At 44.8% G+C, this 22,174-nt stretch overlaps 1 protein-coding gene across 5 annotated transcripts in view; it reads left to right on the top strand.

Moving 5' to 3' along the window:
* The first annotated feature begins 6,412 nt into the window (after positions 1-6,412).
* USP48 (ubiquitin specific peptidase 48) overlaps positions 6,413-22,174 on the top strand; it is a 72,896-nt gene continuing 57,134 nt past the window's right edge. For 2 of the 5 annotated variants that reach the window (XM_070382750.1, XM_070382730.1), the window contains exon 1: positions 6,414-6,789. In XM_070382750.1, coding sequence (XP_070238851.1) covers positions 6,656-6,789 — 134 coding nt within the window. In that variant the 5' untranslated portion in view covers positions 6,414-6,655. Of the gene's footprint in view, positions 6,790-22,174 lie in introns of all 5 variants that reach the window. The other 3 variants (XM_070382741.1, XM_070382720.1, XM_070382757.1) reach the window with 2 other exon arrangements.

Genomic DNA, 22,174 nt, shown 5'->3' with positions numbered 1-22,174 from the left:
GATGGTAACTGGTAGAGGATGTGTAATCAAGAGAAGGGTTTGTTAAAACTGAGAGAAATTACAGCACATTTGAATGCTGATGAGACTCATCCAGTGGAGACTGAAAAACCCCAGGAGCAATACGTCCTGTGAGATTCAGACTCTTGTCTGCCGTCTCTACATGGACGGCCCTGATGCACTTAAAATGCAATGTATTAAAAACGGAAATCATCTCCCTTCTCAACTTTCCTTTTCTGTACTTTTCAATCTCACTTGGTAGAAACTCTATTCGTTTAACTATCCAATTAGAAAACTGGCATATAGCAGTGCCAGCATAGTGAACAGTCTTCACAGTTCCATCATGTGCTGAGAGGCAATCACACAGGGAGCTGTAAGCACCTAGGAAAGGGCTATGACCTAGACCCGAAGGTCAAGTAACAGAAAGCAAACAGGCTTTGTCTAGACCAACCCATCATGTTTAGGGATTCCATGTCCTAAATCTTTCAAGTTTGTCTCCTCATTCCATACACATTACCCTGCCCCGTTCATTCATTATCCCTGGCTTCTTTACTTCCTTAGTTTTACAAGTAGTTTCTCAGCCTCTGTCCTTGACTTAGACTGAGGAAGTTACAAAAAATGCAAATCCCCCTTATATCATGCACCAGCTTTCAATGTTTCAATGAGTCCCTCAGATAAAGGCAAAGTCTTGGTTAGTCTCTCAAAGGTCACCTCCCCTGCTCAGCGTTGTGGCCTCACACTAAGACCTTTCTCTCTTCTGTCTTTGTCTTCCTTGTAGTTCCCTTTGTCTAGAATGGTACATTTTTTCTAACCTGGCTAAGATCTATTCATCTGTGAAGAGCAGGTTTTAGAGTTATCCCTCCTGGGAAGATGCTGCCCAAGGACTCCAAACCTTCCAAGGAAGGGGCCCTTACTTTGAGTTTCTACTGTTCTTCCCTCACCCACGCCCAAGTGCAAGGACCATGTCTTATTTTCATCATTCCTTCAGTGAACATTTGTCTATAAAGAATTGCACACATTAAGGATCCAGTTTGGAGAATTCCTTGGCAGTCCAATGGGCCATTCTTACCTTGAGAACCTCATCAACAGTATGAAAAGGCAAAAAGATATGACACTGAAAGATGAACTCCCCAAGTCAGTAGGTGCCCAATATTCTACAGGAGAAGAGCAGAGAAATAGCTCCAGAGGAATGAAGAGACTGAGCCAAAGTGAAAACAACACGCAGCTGTGGATGTGTCTGGTGGTGAAAGTAAACTCCCATACTGTAAAAAACAAAAAACAACAACAAAAAAAACATCGCATAAGAAAATGGAACATTAGGTCCATGAATCAAGGTAAATTGGAAGTCGTCAAAGAGGAGATGACAAGAGTGAACGTCGACATTTTAGGAATCAGTGAACTAAAATAGGCCAGAATGGGCGAATTTAATTCAGATGACCATTATATCTACTACCGTGGACAACAATCCCTTAGAAGAAATGGAGTAGCCCTCACAGTCAACAAAAGAGTCCAAAATGCAATACTTGGGTGCAGTTTCAAAAACAACAGAATGATCTATGTTCATTTCCAAGGCAAATCATTCAATATCACAGTAATCTAAGTCTTTGCCCCAACCAATAATGCTGAAGAAGCTGAAGTTGAACAGTTCAAAGAAGACCTACAAGACCTTCTAGAACTAACACCAAAAACAAAGGATGTCCTTTTCATCATAGGGGACTGGAATGCACAAGTAGGAAGTCAAGAGATACCTGGAGCAACATGCAAGTTTGGTCTTGGAGTATAAAATGAAGCAGGGCAAAGGCTAACAGAGTTTTGCAAAGAGAACGCACTGATCATAGCAAACACCCTCTTCCAACAACACAAGAGACTCCACACATGGACATCACCAGACGGTCAATACCAAAATCAGAGTGATCATATTCTTTGCAGCCGAAGATGGAGAAGCTCTATACAGTCAGCAAAAACAAGACTGCGAGCTGACTTTGGCCCAGATCATGAACTCCTTATTGCAAAATTCAGACTTGAAGAAAGTAGGGAAAACCACTAGGCCATTCAGGTATGACGTAAATGAAATCCCTTACAATTATAAAGTGGAAGTGACAAGCAGATTGAAGGGATTAGATCAGATAGACAGAGTGCCTGAAGAACTATGGACAGAGGTTTTGTGACACTGTACAGGAGGCGGTGATCAAAACCATCCCCAAGAAAAAGAAATGCAAAAAGGCAAAATGGTTGTCTGAGGAGGCCTTACAAATAGCTCTGAAAAGAAGACAAGTGAAAAGCAAAGTAGAAAAGGAAAGATATACCCATCTGAATGCAGAGTTCCAAAGAACAGCAAGGAGACATAAGGAAGTCTTCCTAGGTAATCAATGCAAAGAAATAGAGGAAAACAACAGAATGGGAAAGACTAGAGACCTCTTCAAGAAAATTAGAGATACGAAGGGAACATTTCATGCAAAGATGGGCACGATAAATGACAGGAATGGTATGGACCTAACAGAAGCTGAAGATATTAAGAAGTGGCAAGAATACACAGAACTATACAAAAAGATCATAACCCAGATAACTATGATGGTGTAATTATCACACCTAGAGTGTGATAGCATATAACTCACCTAGAGTCAGACATCCTGGAATGTGAAGTCAAGTGGGCCTTAGGAAGCATCGCTAAGAACAAAGCTAGTAGAGGTGATGGAATTCCAGTTGAGTTATTTCAAATCCTAAAAGATGATGCTGTGAAAGTGCTGCACTCAATATGCAGGTAAATTTGGGAATCTCAGCAGTAGCCACAGGACTGGAAAAAGTCTGTTTTCATTCCAATCCCAAAGAAAGGCAATGCCAAAGAATGTTCAAGCTATATTTCACATGCTAGCAAAGTAATGCTCAAAATTCTCCAAGATAGGCTTCAAGAGTACGTGAACTGAGAACTTCCAGAGGTTCAAGTTGGATTTAGAAAAGGCAGAGGAATCATCGATCAAATTGCTGACATCTGTCGGATCATAGAAAAAGCAAGAGAATTTGGAAAAACATCTACTTCTTTTTCACTGACTACACTAAAGCCTTTGATTGTGTGGATCACAACAAACTGGGAAATTTCTTAAAGAGATAGGAATACCAGAGTACATTACTTGCTTCCTGAAAAACCTGTATGCAGGTTAAGGAGCAATAGTTAGAACCAGACATGGAACAACGGACTGGTACAAATTGAGAAAGGAGTACATCGAGGCTGTATATCATCACCCTGCTTATTTAACTTATATGCAGAGTTCAGTTCAGTTCAGTTCAGCCTCTCAGTCGTATCTGACTCTCTGCGACCCCATGGAGTACAGCATGCCAGGCTTCCTTGTCCATCACCAACTCCCAGAGCTTACTCAAACTTATGTCCAAAGAGTTGGTGATGCCATCCAACCATCTCATCCTCTGTCGTCCCCTTCTCCTCCTGCCTTCAGTCATTCCCAGCATCAGGGTCTTTTCCAATGAGTTAGTTCTTCGTATCAGGTGGCCAAAGTATTGGAATTTCAGCTTCAGCATCAGTCTTTCCAATGAATATTCAGGACTGATTTCCTTTAGGATTGGCTGGTTGGATCTCCTTGCTGTCCCAGGGAGAGTCTTCTCCAACACCACAGTTCAAAAGCATCAATTCTTTGGTGCTCTCCCTTCTTTATGGTCCAGCTGTAACATCTATACATGACTACTGGAAAAACCAGACCTTTGACTGTACAGATCTTTGTCAGCAAACTAATGTCTCTGCTTTTTAATATGCTGTCTACGTTGGTCATAGGTTTTCTTCTAAGGACCAAGTGTCTTTTAATTTCATGGCTGCAGTCACCATCTGCAGTGATTTTGGAGCTCAAAAAAATAAAGTCTGTCACTGTTTCCACCATTTCCCCATCTATTTTCCTGGAAGTGATGGGACCGGATGCCATGATCTTAGTTTTCTGAATGTTGAGTTTTAAGTCAACTTTTTCACTCTCCTCTTTCACTTTCATCAAGAGGCTCTTTAGTTCTTCCTCACTTTCTGCCGTAAGTGTGAAGTACATCATGCAGAGTACATCATGTGACATGCTGGGCTGGATGAAGCACAGGGTTAAGTGCTAAAAGACAAAGAATGGGAGAAGCCCACAAAAAGGGAACAAAGGAAATATCCACAGACTGGAGTGAGAACCTCAGGTGAAACAAACATGCCCCCTTCCTGGCTAGACCTAATTTGCATATGGGAAGCTGCGGGGTGGGGTTGGGGAGGCGGGGAAGATAAAAATGTATAAAAAGAGGGAGCCAAGATGGGTTGAGGCCTCTTTTTTGGGGTCTGCCCACCCTCACACCTCCACAGGGTACTATCCTTTGTTTGCCAAATAAAACTCTGAGCTGTAACTGTGCTGTAACACTGGTCTGCTGTTTCAAATCTTTGTTTCAGTAAGATGCTATGCTATGCTATGCTAAGTCACTTCAGTCATGTCCGACTCTGTGTGACCCCATAGACGGCAGCCCAACAGGCTCCCCCGTCCCTGGGATTCTCCAGGTAAGAACACTGGAGTGGGTTGCCATTTCCTTCAGTAAGATAGAACCAAGGAAATTACACTCTTCTGACACAAGATTGCTGGGAAAAAAATCAATAACCTCAGATATGCAGATGATACCATCTTTATGGCAGAAAGCATAAGCTCTTTCTTGATGAAACTAAGAGTGAAAAAGCTGGCTTAAAACTCAACATTCAAAAAATGAAGATCATGGCATCCGGTCCCATCACTTCATGGCAAATAGATGGGGATACAATGGAAACTGACAGACTTTAATTTTGGGGGCTCCAAAATCACTGCAGATGGTGACTGCAGCCATGAAATTAAAAGACCCTTGATCCGTGGGAGAAAAGCTATGACCAACCTAGACAGCATATTAAAAAGCAGAGACATTAGCTTGCTGACAAAGGCCCGTACAGTCAAAGGTCTGGTTTTTCCAGTAGTCATGTATAGATGTTACAGCTGGACCATAAAGAAGGGAGAGTGCTTAAGAATTGGTGCTTTTGAACTGTGGTGTTAGAGAAGACTCTTGAGAGGCCCTTGGACTACAAGGAGATCCAACCAGTCAGTCCTAAAGGAAATCTAGTCCTGAATGTTCATTGGAAGGACTGATGCTGAAACTAAACTCCAGTACTTTGGCCATCTGATGGTAAGAGCCAACTCACTTGAAAGACGCTGATGCTGGTAAAGAATGAAGGCAGGAGGAGAAGGGGATGACAGAAGACGAGATGGTTGGATGGCATCATCGACTCAATGGACAGGAGTTTGAGTAAACTCCGGGAGCTGGTGATGGACAGAGAGGCCTGGCGTGCTGCAGTCCATGGGGTCGTGAAGAGTTCGACAGGACTGAGCTACTGAACAACCACCACCACCACCAATGGTTAGGGCTCAGCAGTCTCACTCTACAGGGTGGATCCTTGGTGGGGAAACCAAAATCCCAGCAGCAGCAAATTGTGGCCAAAAAAAAAAAAGCATACAGTTCAAGGTTACCCACCTTGCTAGCTATTGAGTCAGAAATTAGCGCTTAGCTTGCCTCAGGGCTCTTACTCAAATGTAAAGTCCTCAAAATCCTTACTCAGGCAGTATCCTGTAGTTTGCAAAACACTCTGATAAGGTTCCTCTTTATATCCAGAGGCAGAGATGGAATAAAGGGAAGGTTTAAAAAGGAATAAAATGGAATGTTCCTAAAGAAGGGCGAAATCAGCATATGGAGATAACAACAGTGAGGAGGGTTGGCCACCTGCGAGGACGACCTTCCAGGGTAGAGAAACCCCGCCCCCCGTCACCCAGGGCCCCGCGTGCACTCCGGCACAGTCCAAGGCACAGGAAACCCATGCCTCCGAAGACTACGAATCCCAGCATGCCTTGCACCCAAGAGCAGCACGCAATGTACGCCGGGACACGTAGTCCAGTTCTCACTGAGAAGGCCAGAACGTGCCATGACGTCAGGAGGGCTCGGGAAAGGGGAGTCAGAAACCGGTCCAGGATCAAGTTTTAAATCTTCCAGAGCTGACCCTGGTTTTCTGTGGGGACCCAAGTTTCAGGTCCCACCCCATAATCCAGCGGACCTATGGTGTGCCTTGAGTGCCCTCTCGCCTAACTCCTTCACGGTTAAAGAAGTACCAGAAGGCAAGAACAGGCAGCTTTCAAGCCTCCAGGCACCGGCTTGTGAGACTAGTGGTGTGCAGGACCCTTCCTGGAGACTGGTTGAGACGTCGCTTCCCCCGCGGCGCCAGTGAGGACGTGGCCAGAGAGAGCCTCGAATAGCGGCTTCCCCTTCCTCTGCCCGACAGGCGAAAAAGAGAGGGGCGACAGAGGGGCGAGAGAGGGGCGCGGGCGGCGCAAAGGCTGCTGGGAGCGCGCGCATGCGCACGCCGCGGCGGGGAGTACACCCTCAACGTCTGCGGACGCTGCGGGCGTCGGGTGTCGGCGGCGGCGGCGGCGCTTTGCGGCTGGTCGTGCGGGTCGGGCGCGGGCGGGCAGGCACGGCGGCTGAGGCGCGCACAGGTGATTGACTGGCCAGCTGGCTGAGGCACCGCCTGGTCCTCATTGCTGGCAGGTGGCGGGATCCATTTGGGCGGCGGTGGAGGCGGCGGCGGCAGCGGTGGCCGGGCTCAGGAGGCACTCCCTGGGCCAAGGCCATGGCACCGCGGCTGCAGCTGGAGAAGGCGGCCTGGCGCTGGGCGGAGACGGTGCGGCCCGAGGAGGTGTCGCAGGAGCACATCGAGACCGCGTACCGCATCTGGCTGGAGCCCTGCATCCGCGGCGTGTGCAGGTGAGGCCCGCGCAAAGGGACTCGCGCCCCTCCTCGCGCCGGCCCTTGGAAAACCAGACCGTGGGGCAGCGGTGGGGGCGGGGGTGGGGCTCCCGTTGGGGTGGGGAAGGAAGACGGCGGCCCATTGCGTGCCTCTCTAAGGCTTGGAGAGAACCCCGTGGAGGGCTTCCTCCTCCCCGCCTTCTGGGCGACCCGGGAAAGGCACAGCCTTGCAGGGCTGTGCACGGAGGTGATGATGCTGAAAGCCCTTCAGAAAAGGTTCTGAGTACTTACCTCGAAGATGGCGGTGGGGATGGTTGAAAGCAGGAACTGGAGAGCTTCGCAAACGTTGGTGGTCGTTCCATCCTGGCCGCGGCTCGGCGTTTGGTTTTAGAAAACTGGGAACTTGGAAGTGTATTTCATCATTGTCTTGTGTTGGTGTCGACGCTGAAGGCTGGGTCCTATTTTTGGGGTAGGGCGGCTTTAGGAAAACGCATATAGTTAGCCTGCGTCATCGGTACCCTTCATCTCCAGTTGACATCCCCTCTTTCACTAATTTAGTAATTTTTTTAGCCTTTTTTTTTTTCTTACCCCCCCCCCTCCGCCCCGCCCGGGGGAGGGGTCGACTCTGACCCAGTACCGTTTTGCCAGGTACACAGTATGAGCTGTGTTGGTGTTCTCCTTCACTTCTGCCTAGCCTTCGAACCTTCTTTGCCTTTCCTTTTAGATCGAATCCTTAGCTGTTTTTTGCACGTTTTAACGCGGGAACTATAGTTTGTGTTCCGGAGTGTTGTGGAATTGACTTAGCCAAGACGGGCATGCTTCGTATCCTTTTGGCGAGTACTCAGTAAAGACTTCCTGGAGTTGTTACATTTCCAGGCAGGACCCCGGAGGAATGGAAGTCAGGGTCTCAGATCTGAAGCTTTAAAGTCTCGTGTGGGAAGTGAAACGAGTTAGGGAGCTTCCATAAGGCAAACGAATAATTCCAAGTTCTGATCGTCTGGCTCACGAGGAGGGCAACAGGCAGTACTGGAATGACATAGCCTGTATAATGGATAAGCTTCAGTCAGTTTCTCCACCTACTTTCCAGAGTAACCAAAAAATAGAAATTGTTTCACTATAATAGTTTTGATTTTAATAGAAAGAAAGGAGTAGAAGTTGGCTGAGTTCACTATAAGGGAAATGTCACAGAGGTGAGTTTTAAGCTGCAACAGTAGCAAGGTTTATATCCAAGCATTTTTTTTTTCTTAAACAACATCACTCATTTAAAATGTACAATCCAGTGGTTTTTAGTTGGTATATTCACAAAGTTGTTCAGAACACAACTCAATCTGACCTCACCCCCCAAAAAAAGCCCTGTACCCATTAGCTTGGCACTTGTAAACCACCTCCCCCACCCCAAGCATGCAAGTAATCACTGATCTACTTTCCACCTCTAAATTGGCCTTTTCTGAACATTTCATGTAAATGGAATCATACAGTGTGTCAACTTTAGTGACTTCTTTGACAGCATAATGTTTTCAAGAATCATCCATGTTGTAGCATATGTCAGGTTTCCATTTCATTTCAAAAAATTGTAAAAGTTACGTAAAACGCACAGTGAAATTTACCGTTTTTAAAGTATACAATTCCACTGCATTAAGTTTCCTTACATATTGTACAAACATCACCATTGTCTCCTTCCGGACTTCTTCCATCGCCCTAAAAGGAAACTCCATTTCCATTAGCCTAGTCACATCCCACTTTCCCTTCCTCCATCCCCTGGCAAGCACTCATTTTTTCGTCTCTATAGATTTCTTTGTTCTGGATATTTTATATTAAGTGGAATCATAAAATACGTGGCCTTTTTTGTCTGGTGTTCACCTAGCGTAATGTTTTCAAAGGTCGTCCATGTCACAACGCGCGTCAATTCTCTGTTCCTTCTTGTGGTTGGACAGTACTCCACTGTTGGGCATAACACATTTTGTCTGTTCATTAGTTGATGGATCTCAAAGAGTTTCCCGCAACTTCATGAGGGGTAATTGACAAATACAGTTGTACATATTTCAAGTGTACAATACGAGGGACTTTCCTGGTAATCCAGTGGCTAAGATTCCATGCTTCCGTTGCAGGGAGCCCAGGTTTGATCCCTGTTGCGGAACTAGATCCCACATGCCCCAGCTAAAGATCCCGTGTGCCTCAACTAAGACCGCCTGCAGCCAAATCAATATTTAAAAACCAAAGTGGACAACATAATTTGATAGGCATTGTGGAGTGATTACCAGAATCAAGGCAACGAACACCTCACAACATAGTTAAATTGATGGGTATTTTGGTTGTTTCCACTTTTTGGCTGTATGAATGTTTGTGTGCAAGTTTTTGTTGGAACACCTGTTCTTTCGTTCCTTTAAGTATTTACCTGGGAGAGGAATTGCTGGGTCATTTAATAACTATGTTTAACACTTTGAGGAACTAATTGTTTTCCAAAGCGGCTGCAGTAGTTTGCATATAATGTATGTCGATTTCAATTTCTCCATCCTCACAGTTTTTTTCTTACAGCCATCCTAGTGGATGTGCATTGGTATCTCATTATGCTTTTGATTTGCGTTTTCCTGATGACTAATAAGGTTGAGCATCTTTTCATGTGCTTATCGACCATTTGTAGATCTTTGGAGAGGTCTTTTCACATCTCTTGCCCAGTTTTAAAATGAGATTGTCTTTACTTTTGAGTTACAGCTTTTCATATATTCTCAGTATAAGTCCCATGTATTTGCATATATTTTCTCATTCTGTAGGTTCTCTATTTCCCTTTCTAGTTAGTACCCTTTGCGACAAAAAAGCTTTTACTTTAATATACCATTGACTCTGGGGCTTGTCTGGTGGCTCAGTGCTAAAGAATCCATCTGCCAGGCAGGAGATAGGTTCAGTCCTTGGGTCGGGAAGGTCTGCTGGAGAAAGAAACGGCAACCCGCTCCAGTATTCTTGCCTGGAGAATCCCATGGATAGAGCCAGGTGGGCCACAGTCCATGGGGTCGCAAACAGTCAGACAGGACTTAGCTCCTAAACGACAATAACAACACAGCAGTTTTATTTATCTTTTGTTTTGGTCACTTGTTCTTTTGAAACCAGGCCTGATCTGAAGTCCAAGCAGTTTTTATTTAAATATCAGAAAGATTTCTCCTACCCTTTTGTTTAAGCATTTCTTCTGACTCTTGAGATTAAGTAATTAAGATATTATCAATATCTTTTAAACACTTTACAGAAAAATTTTCAATGAGATGCCAGAGCTGAAGAAGTGTGTAGCCACAGGCAAAGACAAGATGACTCAGGACTATTTACCTTCTGAGACTGCTTAGTACAGTCACAGCATGAAAGCAATCTATACTAAATCTTAGGTACAAAGAATTCTGCAAATATTTTGTCTTAATTCTTAAAACCAGTAAGGATTGTAGTCAAATCAGTCCCTTTCCCGTGGTTTCCCCAGTGGCTCAGACGGTCAGTCTGCCTGCAATGCAGGAAACCTGGGTTCGATCCCTGGATCAGGAAGATCCCTTGGAGTAGGAAATGGCAACCCACTCCAGTATTCTTGTCTGGAGAATCCCCTGGACAGAGTAGCCTGGTGGGCTACAGTCCATGGGGTCGCAAAGAGTCAGACACGGCTGAGTGACTAACACTTTCACTTTCGAGTTCCTTGCAGTAAAACTGTTCGGTGAGGGATATGCAGCTTTCATATTGCCCCATTTTGGTAGATTTCTCATGAGAGTGGTGGTTTCCTTTACATTCCTACTACCAGTGTGTAAGAATGTCTTGTTTCCATAATCAACACAATATGTTAGTCAGACTTTTTCATCTGATAGGTGGGATATGGTGTCATATTATTTCTTTTTGTGACAGTTAAGATCTTGATTTGAATTTTTAAAACCTGAACTTACACTTCTAGTTGTATATAGGAGTGTAATGTCTGTTTTGTTTTCATCAGAGAAACCGAAACATTTCAGAGATGTAATGCATTCAAGAAAGTCATCGTTATGCCACTGATTTAACTGTGCCTCATGGATAGTGGGATCTTAGTTCCCCAATCAGGGATGGACCCTGGGTCCCTGCATTGAAAGCACTGAGTCTGAACCACCAACCGCCAGGGAATCCCTTGTTAGACCAGTTTAAGAAACACTTAAGTGACTGCCCCTGGCTCTAGTCTAAACCCCTTAGTAAGGACTGTTGGACCTGATGCTTAAGTTTCTATTGAGCCTTTCCTCTTTGATGTGCTGGTGATACCTTTTCTCTGTTGGTGCACTTTCTCTCTCACTTTACCACTTCTGCCTTGCTAACCTGTCCCTGATCCTCAGAAGAGGTCAGGGAACAGATTTTTTTAAATTAAAAAAGTCTTATTAATTATGGCAAAATTTAAACATACACCGAAGTAGGATTTCCCTGCTGTTCCAGTGGTTAAGAGTCCATTTTTGCACTGCATAGGGTGTGGATTCAATCCCTGGTCAGAGAGCTAAGATCCCTATGCCATGTGATGTGGGGGAAAAAGAGAGAGAGATGGTATAATGACACCCCACGATCCCATACAGCTTTATCAGTTATTGACCCAAGATGATCAGTTGTTTTGTTGCTGAAAACTCAGCTCTTTGTACACCTGTGCCAAATTGAATTTGGAGGTCGTTTTGGGTGAAGTAGAAAAGTATAGCTTTATTACTTTCCAGGCAAAGGGGGCCCCAGTGAGCTAATGCCCTCAGAACCTCGTGTCCCAGCTTGGGGATCAGTTCAGTCACTCAGTCGTGTCCGACTCTTTGTGACCCACGGACTGCAGCACGCCAGGCTTCCCTGTCCATCATCAACTCCCAGAGCTTGCTCAAACTCAGGTTCATCTAGTCGGTGATGCTGGATCTTAGCTGTGGCTCTCAGATCTTAAAGCATTGTGTCTTGAGGATCTCATCCTCTGTCGTCCCCTTCTGCCTTCAATCTTTTCCAGCATCAGGGTCTTTTCCAGTGAGTCAGTTCTTCGCATCAGGCGGTCAAAGAATTGGGAGTTTCAGCTTCAGTCCTTCCAGTGAATATTCAGGACTGATTTCCTTCAGGATGGACTGGTTGGATCTCCTTGCAGTCCAAGGGGCGCTCAAGAGTCTTCTCTAACACCACAGTTCAAAAGCATCAATTCTTCAGTGCTCAACTTTCTTTATAGTCTGACTCTCACATAGTCAACTCATATAGACAAGTCTATATAGTCCAGTTCTTGGGGAAGATAGAAGTCTTATCGTAATTATTCAAAAAGGGTGTGCTCACCTTGTGGACAGTCTTCTGAGGGGTTAGTGGTGAGGTAAAGAGGAATCACCTTCAGGTCCAGCTGATCTGGGGTCTGCATGCTTGTGGGCAGCATGCATGCCTGCTCAGTTGTGTCTGACTCTGCGACCCCATGGACTGTAGCCCACCAGGCTCCTCTGTCCATGGAATTTTCCAGGCAAGAATATTGGAGTGGGTTGCCATTTCCTTCTCCAAGGGGATCTTCCCCACCCAAGGATGGAATCCTCGCATCTTTCTCTCCTGTTGGCAGGTGAGTTGTTTACCATGGCGCCACCTGGGAAGCCTTGTGGGCAGTATACCGAAGTTAATTGGTAGCTTCTCCCACCTGGAGGGGCTTTCGGGCTCTGTGAGATAACTCAAAGGTATTGTTGTGTGTATCCATTGAGGGGAAAACAGGACCTTGCCCCAAGGCTGCTCTTGACTGTTTCTCTCACAGCCCCGCCCTTCCCTAATTAACGACTGCTCAAGTCTGCCCTTCAGAAGCAGGGAAGGTCAAGGAGGCTGAAGGAAGGCTGTTTCCTTGAGTCAGAAATGGGGGCACCGAGAGACCTTGTCCCCAGGAGCCGAACAGGGCCCTGCGCCGCGTCAGTTTATTCTCAGTGAATGATGTACTTTCATTACTTAACACAACTTTAAAGATTTCCAGTGTAATGCGTGTTACTGGTTTAGGAAGTATTCTGTGTTCTATGAAACCTGTGTCTGTGGAGTTTTGTTCTTTATGTGTCTCTGCTGTTCTACACCAGCACTTGCAGGATTACTTAGTATAACCAAGCTTTGAATGAAAGTGAGAAACCTCCCCTTAATCTCAGGTTGAGCTGGTATTTGATATTTTTCATTTTCTTTCTATGTATCTGTTAAATTCAACAAATATTTATTATATGCCATGCAGAGTAGTCATTCTTTATTCAGAAAAAAATTTTTTTCCGGCATCTCCTGTGGTCTAGGGTGGCTCTGAAATAGAGCCAACTGAGGTTAAAGTTCCTTCATTTGCCATTTATTTTAGAGATAAGAAAGATATAAACAACATAATATTTACTTTCACAAAAAGAGACAGTTTGAAAATGGACCTCAGCAATGTCCTTTAGAGTCCTGGATCGGTTCCCCACCCCCCCGCCAGTTATGGCTAATGCCACAACTAGAAATTGTTTTAAATTCCATGAATGTATCTTTGTTGTACTGGGTCTTTGTTGCTGTGTGGGCTTTTCTGTAGTTGGCGGTTAGCAGGGGCTGCTCTCTTTTTGCAGTGCGGGGCTTTTCATCACCATGGCTTCTTGTGGAGTTCTAGGGCTTGCAGGCTTAAGTACTTGTGGCACATGGGTTTAGTTGCCCCATGGCCTCTGGGATCTTCCTGGGCCAGGGGTCGAGCCCCTGCCTCCAGCATTAGCAGATGGATTCTTCGCCACTGGACCACCAGGCAAGTCCTCCCAATTAAAAGAAAGGTGCCTCGGATCTTAGTTGTGGCTGTCAGGGTCTTAAAGCATTGTGTCTTGAGGACCTTTTTGTTGTAGCTGATGGACTCTCTGTGGTTGTGGCTTGGGATTTCCAGAGTGCTTGACTCAGTAGTTGGCATGTGGTTGGCACCCCACTCCAGTACTCTTGCCTGGAAAATCCCATGGACGAGGAGCCTGGAAGGCTGCAGTCCATGGGGTCGCGAAGAGTCGGAGTCGGACACGACTGAGCGACTTCACTTTCACTTTTCACTTTCATGCGTTGGAGAAGGAAATGGCAACCCACTCCAGTGTTCTTGCCTGGAGAATCCCAGGGACGGGGGAGCCTGGTGGGCTGCTGTCTATGGGGTCGCACAGAGTCGGACACGACTGAAGCGACTTACCTTTTAGTTGCTATGCTGCGCATGGGATCTTACTGCCGTAACTGGGATCAAACCCGTGTCTTCTGCACAGCAAGGCGGACTCTTAACCACCAGACGACCCAGTTTTTTGTTTGTTTGTTTGATTTTTACTTTGTGGGTTTTCTCCCTTTTGATTCATTGAATGAGGTACGGGTCCATCTTTATTTTTGCTTTTTATTAAATGGGCACTCAGTTTTCTTAAACCATTTATTGAATAATCTAATCTTCACCAGCTCTAGTTGAGAGGCCATCTTTAGTTATTTTCTTAGTGGTCCTGCCACAGGGCATGTGGGATCTTGGTTCCCAGCTAGGGATGGAACTCATGCCCCTTCAGTGGAAGCACTGAGTCTTAATCGGTGGACCGCCAGGGAAGACTCAAAGGCCACTTCTGTTATATGACAAATTACTGTACGTATTTGGGGACGTACAGTACCCCATTCCCTTCCGCTGATTCTACTCAATATCCCTGTACTAGGATAACAGTTCCAGTTACTTGCCAGCATTTTTAAAATACCTGATAAGGCAGGAGCCTTCTTAAATTTCTCTGTGAAGGACTTCCCCCGTGGTCTAGTGTTTTAAGACTGAGCTCCCCATGCACGGGGCCCAGGTTCCACCCCTGACTGGGGAACTAGAGGGCCCGTGTGGCAGGCCGATAGACAGCAGCTTAAAAAAATGCTCACAAGTTTTCTAGTGGTTCTTATTCAACTAAAATTTATATTTTATGTACAGAAAAGTACACAAAGTCATGAGATTTACACTGGGTGAATTATCACACAGGGAACATATATCTCATGTATCTAACAGCAAGATGAAATAAAACGCTGCTGTGGGGACTTCTCCGGTGGTCCAGAGGTTAAGATGCCGCGCTTGCCCTGCAGGGAGTATTGGTGTTCAGTGGCTAAGAATCCGCTTACCAATGCAGGGACACGGTCTGATCCCTGGTCCAGGAAGATCCTCGTGCTGCGGTGAGAAGCCCTGATATCGCAACTGTAGAAAAGCCTGCACAGAAAGGAAGACCCAGCTCAGCCAAAATTAAAATAGAGAACTTAAAAAAAAAAAAAAGACAACACTCGCCTTACTTTGAACACCACAGATTATCTACCTTGTTTTGAACTTTGTATACAATTAATTTTACATTGTATTTCCTCTGGCCTCTTTTGCTCAGCACTGTGAGATTCATTCATATGGTGAGTAGCAGCAGGATGTTCATTCTTAGTCATTTGCAGATCATACACACGCACGAGGGATCTTAGTTCTTGACCAGGGATCAAACCAGAGCCCCCTGCATTGCAAGATGGTTATTCTTAACCGCTGGAACGCCAGGGAAGTCCCTACATTCAGTGTTTCTGTTCACAACTCATTGTCCAGAACTTATTTCATTGGTGCTGCCAATCCAGAACGTGTCTAGAACAGGGTTACTTGGCAAATGGCACTATAGTCCACCACTCACGGTGCGTTTCGCTTTCCTCAAATGACAACTTTTCATGCTTAGAGGCCATTTGTATGCCTCTTTCAGCAGCTTCTTGTGTCCTTTGCCCATTTTTATTTGGGGTTATTAGTCCTCATCAGTTGGTAGGCATTCTTTTTTAAAATACTTGTATTTTTAACTTCATTCTTGCCTGCGCTGAGTCTCCTCAGTGTGCTGTGTGCAGACTGTCTCTAGTTGTGGCAAGTGGGGGCTGCTGTCTGTTCGGGGTGTGCAGGCTTCTGCTGGCGGCGGCTTCTCTTGCTGCCGAGCAGAGACTCTAGAGGGCACAGGCTCAGCAGCTGTGGCTCTCAGGATTAGGTGCTCCTTGTCTGTGGAATCTTCCTGGACCAGGGATCGAACCCATGTCCCGTGCATTGGCGGGAGGATTCTTATCCACTGGATCACCAGGGAAGTCCAGTAGGAGTTCTTTATGTATTAAGAGATTATTTCTGTGACATGAGTTGTAAAAAGAATTTTTTAATTGTATCATTGTCTTTTTTTTTTTTCCTCTTGTGGCTGTGCCATGTGGCATGTGGAACTTCCTTTACCAGGGATTGAACCCATGCCTCCTGCAGTGCAAGCACAGAGTCTTAACCACTGGGCCACCAGAGAAGTGCCTATACCATTGTCTTTTGACTTATGGATTGGTTTGCCATGCAAAAATTTTTTATGAGATTAAATTAATGGATCTTTTGTGACTTCTAAACGTTGAGTCATCAACTCAGTCCTTTTTCATACCAGTGTGTAAAAGAAATTTGCTGGGTTTTTTTTTTAAATGTTATTGTGGTTTTAATTAATGTTTAAATCTTTGATCCAGTTGGAATTTGTACTGAAGTGATACTGTGAAATGAATCCAATTGTATCTTTTTGCAGGTAGCTGCCTGCTTGCCCATCCCTGTTTATTAAAGATGATGTCTTTCCTCCACTGATGTGGACACCTTAGTTGCATGCTGAGTTGCCCTGTGTTTCTGAACTTTTTGTTACAGTGTTTTGGTTTGGAGGTCTTTGTGATTCAGTATCTTGTAGGACTCATGTCTTTACTCCACTGATGGGGATACCTTTGTTGCATGCTGAGTTACAGTGTGTATTTGGGTCTGTTTCTGAACTTTTTATTTTATTACATTGTTTTAGTTTGGGGGTCTTCGTGATTCAGTATCCTGTAGGACTTAATCCTTCCTGATTGTTCTTTTTAGGAGTTGTTTTGTTTTGGCTTTTAAATTTGTGTTCTGTTCCATAATTTGTCTGCTTGATTTAATAATAAAAAAAATCTTCGAATTTTTTTTGGACAGTTTACAATCCAGGAAGATGAAGATGAGCCATGTTCACTCCATGGCTGAGTTTGAGCAGTGTGTCATAAAATGCTTTTAAAAAAAAACCAAGCAGGAGTGAGTAGATTAAGTTTGATTTTTTTTTTTTTTTCAGTTTGAAATTGTGCTGGTGGAAGGAGGAGGGACTCTCCTTAGGGGTCTGGTGGGGTGCCCTGTGGTGCCCTTTGAAAGGCTGCTGGGGCACTGAGCTGTGTTCTCTTTTTGTTTTCTTTCCTGGTAGAGGACTTACTAATATTGTTTTAATAGCTACTTTGCTTTGGGGAGTTTTCTAAACTTGTCTTCTGTGTGTGCGCAATCTTGTCCGACTCTGTGTGTCCCTATGGCTTGTGGCCCACCAGGCTCCTTTGTCCGTGGGATCCCCAAGGCACGAATTCTGGAGTGGGTTGCCATGCCCTTCTCCAGGGGCTCTTCCCGACCCAGGGGTTGAACCTGTATCTCTTTTGTCTCTGCATTGGCTGGTAGGTTCTTGACCACTGGCACCACCTGGAAAGCCAGCAGCAGCCTTGAAAAATTGTAAACGTTTAGGTGAAGGATAAGAAGCCTTTTTGTGTCCAATGATCTGACCTTGGGACTCTTTCTCATGAAAAAGAGCAGCCACAGGGCTGGGAAGCCTGCTTCGGGCGGTGGCTGCCTGTGTGAACGAGGTTTCGCGAGGACCCTGATGACTCGTCGTCCTCTTGGCTGTATGTCTCTTGTGTCCTTTTGGTTAGAATTCAGAATTTCAAATAAAATCAGGTTGTTAGGTGAATGAAAACTTAATGGATTTCCAGTTGTGAATATTCTGAAAGCAGTCATTGCTAGTGGTTCCCATCCTTCCTTTAATAAATATTTTAAATGAAGCCATGTATATCCAACCCTGTTCCTTACCCCCCCCTCCACAAAAACAATCAGTACCGAGTGCTGTTGCCCTGAACCCTTGCGTCAGCCGTTATCTTGCGCGTTTCTCATCTCTCAGTTACAGCACCTATGTTGTTTCTTTGCTTCGCTGCCGCTGTCCGCCAAGAGCCAAGATTTAGACTTTGAAAATGTCCCATTTAAAAAAAATTAGAAGCTTAAAACTTAGTAAAAATAGGAGGAGCTTGGTGAGAGTGGCAGTGATTGGAAAAGCAAAACTTGTGAAATCTTCAGATGATTCTGATAAGCCACCTTGCTTGAGAAGCGTAACTAGAGAACCTTTTTTATTTTTTGTCAAACGGCTGGTAATGCCTTGGTCTTTTTCTTTTCTCTTTCCTGTTGGGCTTTTTGTTTTGGGGTATAACCGATTTACAATGCTCTGATAGTTTCAGATGAACAGCGAAGGGACTTAGCCGTACATATACATGTATCCATGTAGAGGGTCTTTCTAAAGTTCCAGTCTAGTTCTTTTTCTTCGTAAAATTGTGTATTGGCTCCTTGTTTCTGGAATAAAGTCCGAGCTCTTGCCATGCATGGTGTTTGAGGGCTTCTGTGATCTGATCCAGCGCCTACTTCTCTGCAGCCTCAGGGGCTTTCCCAAGGGCTTTCGCCTCTCCCCAAAGCCTCCAGCTGTGATGAACTGCATCTGCAGGAAGACTTACGTGTAAGCCTCCGTTGGTTTTGCCTCTCCAGCCTGTCTCCATAGGCTCTCCTCGGCCTGGGAGGCTCTTGGGTTCTCCTCTCACATGCAGTGAGTTCCTGTGTGCCCTTGGAGACGCCCAGCTTGGCAACAGCCCCCTCCTGTGGGGTTCCTGCTGAGCTTAATGCCAGTGCAGCGCTCACTTCTCTGAAGCTGTCCTTTGTGAGCGCTTCTTTGCTGCCTGGGACTTTGTCTTTTATTTTGGTATATCCTGGGCTGGTCGGACATGACTGAAGCAACTTAGCAGCAGCGGCAGCAGCGGGTCCTGTAATTCTTATCCGAGCATATCAACTTGACAGAATGTGTGGACCTGTAGAGTCTAGTTGCTTTTAGAAGATGATAGGTTTTGGTTAGAGAGTCACATTGTTGACTTTCACTCAGGGCACTGTGACATATCTTGTGGAAAACTGATGCTGGTAACGTCGACTGATAGCAACTGGAAACGGTCCCGCAGCAGCACTCCGAGCACAGATCACCCAGACTGATCACAGCCGCTACCTCTTACCCAGTACCACTTCTACCCTTGTTTTCATCATCCTCTCTTTCTGGCTAGAGGCAGAAAGGGCAGAATAGTCTTATTGTCTCATGTACTTAAGTGTTTTTATAAACGTGGGCTTCAAAGGGGATCCAGATTAAAAAGATCAGAAAATTTTAGTGTTTACCTAATCCCATCCCCCTTGTTTTATAAATGAGGAAACAGGGACTTTTTCCTCTGAGCAGAGTCATGGCAGGGATTGGTTTTGTCTTCTTTCGACTAGCACGTAGGACACGAGGAGCCAGGGAAGGTTGAGTCAGCCGCCAGAGCTCTGGAGAGGGCTTGAAGTCAGGCAGTGACTTGCTGTAACCTCTCCCCTCGCCCACCTGTCAAACAGTGGGGAGGCTTCTGAACTCCTCCTGCCTTGTTGGCATCTGGCGAGGGACTGTTTTGAGATTATGAAATGACAGAGGGACGAGAGTGTTCTTGGTTAGAGGGGACTAGTTTGGAAGGGAGTTCCTGGACCTAACTAATCCTAAGCAGCCACCATTCTGGTAAGAGTGGCGGCATTCACAGTTACAGACGATTTGAAATTTTCAAGGACAGTTCAGTCAGTGGTTATTATTGGAACCATTTCAGTAATATTCGTCTAACCTGTTCTCTGCATGTGTGTGTATGTGTACACACACACATATCACTTTCAGAATCTGGTGCTGCGTTAGGCAAAGCTTTAGTATGGTCAGGGGTCTTCCCCAGAAGCAGGAGAGTTGGCTTGTTGCCGTTCTTCATTGATTTCTCCCTGGGCTGGGTGTGAAACGAAGCCAGAGAGCCAAGAAACTAAAAGGTGTTGAGGGAGAAAAACAGCGATAATAACTCTTTAAGTGATCACGCAGAGAGTAAGATCTCCACCCTCCACTCCCATCCAGATAATAAATTTTCTCTGAACTGCACAGCAACTGTGTGTTCAGTGACTATTGATTTCTGTCCACTGTGCTGGATGGTGTACTTCTAAATGACAGATGGTTGGAGATCCGTGAAAACAGAACCAAAACTACCACTCTTAACCTGTGGTGAGTGTAGAAGAAGCTTAAATCATTTGTACCCCTGGATTGTTAGCCTACTTTTTTTTGTTTGTTTCTATGTTTTTTACCACTTTACAGTTTTTTTTTAATTATATAACTCAACTTTACTTACTTTATAAACTTTTTATTTTGTATTGGGATATAGCCAATTAAAAATATTGTGATAGTTTCAGGTAGACAGCAAAGGGATACATGTACATGTATACACTCAACCATATATATACAATGTGTCCATTCTCCTCCAAACGCCCCTCCCATCTACGCCTGTCACATAACATTGAGGAGAGTTCCCTGTGCTGAACAGTAGATCCTTGGTTATCCATTATGACTCTCGCAATCTGTACGTGTCTATCCCACACTCCCTAACTATCCCTCACAGACAGTTTGACTTGTGAGAAATTGTTTCCTTTTTTTACAGTTTTGGACATCACTACAGATGTCTCCTTTTCCTTCTTGCTTGCACCATCTAATCTGTTCCCAAGTCCTGTTGATTTCATTGCATTGCTATGCTTGGATTCAGCTTCTTTCCTTGCTTGCATTGCCACCAAACAGGTTTAGGACTTCATCTCTCACCAGGAAAATCGTTGTGTTTCTCTGTTCAGCTTCAATCCATCACTTGCATTGCTACCAAAGTGTTTATTGGCCTAAAAGCACAGCAGGTGATGTCCCACAGCAGGGTATCAGACCACACGTTTCGGAACCTGCCCCCTGCCTACTCCTGCAACCACTTGGTGTTCTTGTATCCATAGCCCCAGGAAGAAAGTAGCTGTTAGAATTCTTCATTTTGTTTCATTGCCACAGTGGCAGACATTCTGTGGACAAGTGCCTAAAAGTATTGAAACAAAATCTTGGTGTCATTTAACATTTTGAGGTATTTTCTCATGTTTCCCCAAAAGGGTCATGTTTAACCATGGACAGTGACTCTCACTTTACCCTGATTCATCACCAATTTTTTTTTTTGCTAATTCTATAAGTGAAAACATTTTTCATGGCTGTTTTACGTTTGCATTTTTCCAGAGTGGAGATGTTTCCCCCTGTGTTTGTTAACTGGTCTTATAGGAAGGCTTAAGGAAGCTTTTTAAGAATTGGGAGATTTGGGAATTCCCTGGTAGTCCAGTGGTTAGGACTTATTTGTACTGCTGTGGCCCTAGATTCAATCCCTAGTAGAGGAACTAAGATCCTGCAAGCTGCGTGATGTGCTTACTAAAAAAAAAAAGAACTAGGGGGTCTGTCAGGCTGAAATGGACATTGGCTCTTGACGTTAATAACAGAAAAAGCTTTATTTAGTTAGTCTGTATTTGTTAGGGCTTCTAGATACAGGTAACGGAAACTTGAAACTAACCTCGTGTAAGGGAAGTGCCTTAGTTAAATCTAAGGAGGTGTTTTAATTCAGGAAAGATATGAACAAATAAATCAATGCTAGGGCAGAACAAAGCTGGTGAAGGTAATGGAATTCCAGCTGAGTTATTTCACATCCTTAAAGATGATGTTAAATGCTGCAGTCAATATGGCAGCAAATTTGGAAAACTCAGCAGTGGCCACAGGACTGGAAAAGGTCAGCTTTCATTCCAATCCCAAAGAAAGACAACACCAAAGAACTGCTGCACAATTGTGCTCCTTTCACGTGCTGGCAAGGCAGTGCTCAAAATCCTTCAGGCTAGGCTGCAACAGTATGTGAACTGAGAACTTCTAGATGGAGAAGCTGGATTTAGAAAAGGCAGAGGAACCAGAGCTTAGATTGCTAACATCTACCGGATCATAGAAAAAGCAAGACAAACGTCTACTTCTGCTTCATTGACTATGCTAAAGCCTTTGACTGTGTGGATCACAACAAACTGGGAAATTTTTAAAGAGATGGGAATACCAGACCACCTTACCTGCCTCCTGAGAAATCTGTTTATACAGGTCAAGAAGCAACACTTAGAACCGGACATGGAACAACAGACTGGTTCCAGGTTGGGAAAGAAGTACGTCAGGGTTGCGTATTGTCACCCTGCTTATTTAACTTCTATGCAGAGTACATCATGAGAAACGCTGGGCTGGAGGAAGCACAAGCTGGACTCAGGATTGCTGGGAGAAATATCAATAACCTCAGATATGAAGATGACCCCACCCTTATGGCAGAAAGTGAAGAAGAACTAAAGAGCCTCGTGATGAAAGTGAAAGAGGAGAGTGAAAAAGCTCGCTTAAAATTCAACATTCAGAAAACTAAGATGATGGTATCCGGGTCCATCACTTCATGGCAAATAGATGGAGAAAAAAGGGAAACAGTGACAGACTTTATTTTCCTGGGTTCAGAAATCACTGCAGACGGGGACTGCAGC

Source organism: Bos mutus, chromosome 2, assembly GCF_027580195.1.
Source record: "Bos mutus isolate GX-2022 chromosome 2, NWIPB_WYAK_1.1, whole genome shotgun sequence".
NCBI lineage: Eukaryota > Metazoa > Chordata > Mammalia > Artiodactyla > Bovidae > Bos > Bos mutus.
The sequence above is the reverse complement of the archived record's forward strand: the minus strand, read 5'-3'. Positions and strand labels throughout refer to the sequence as shown.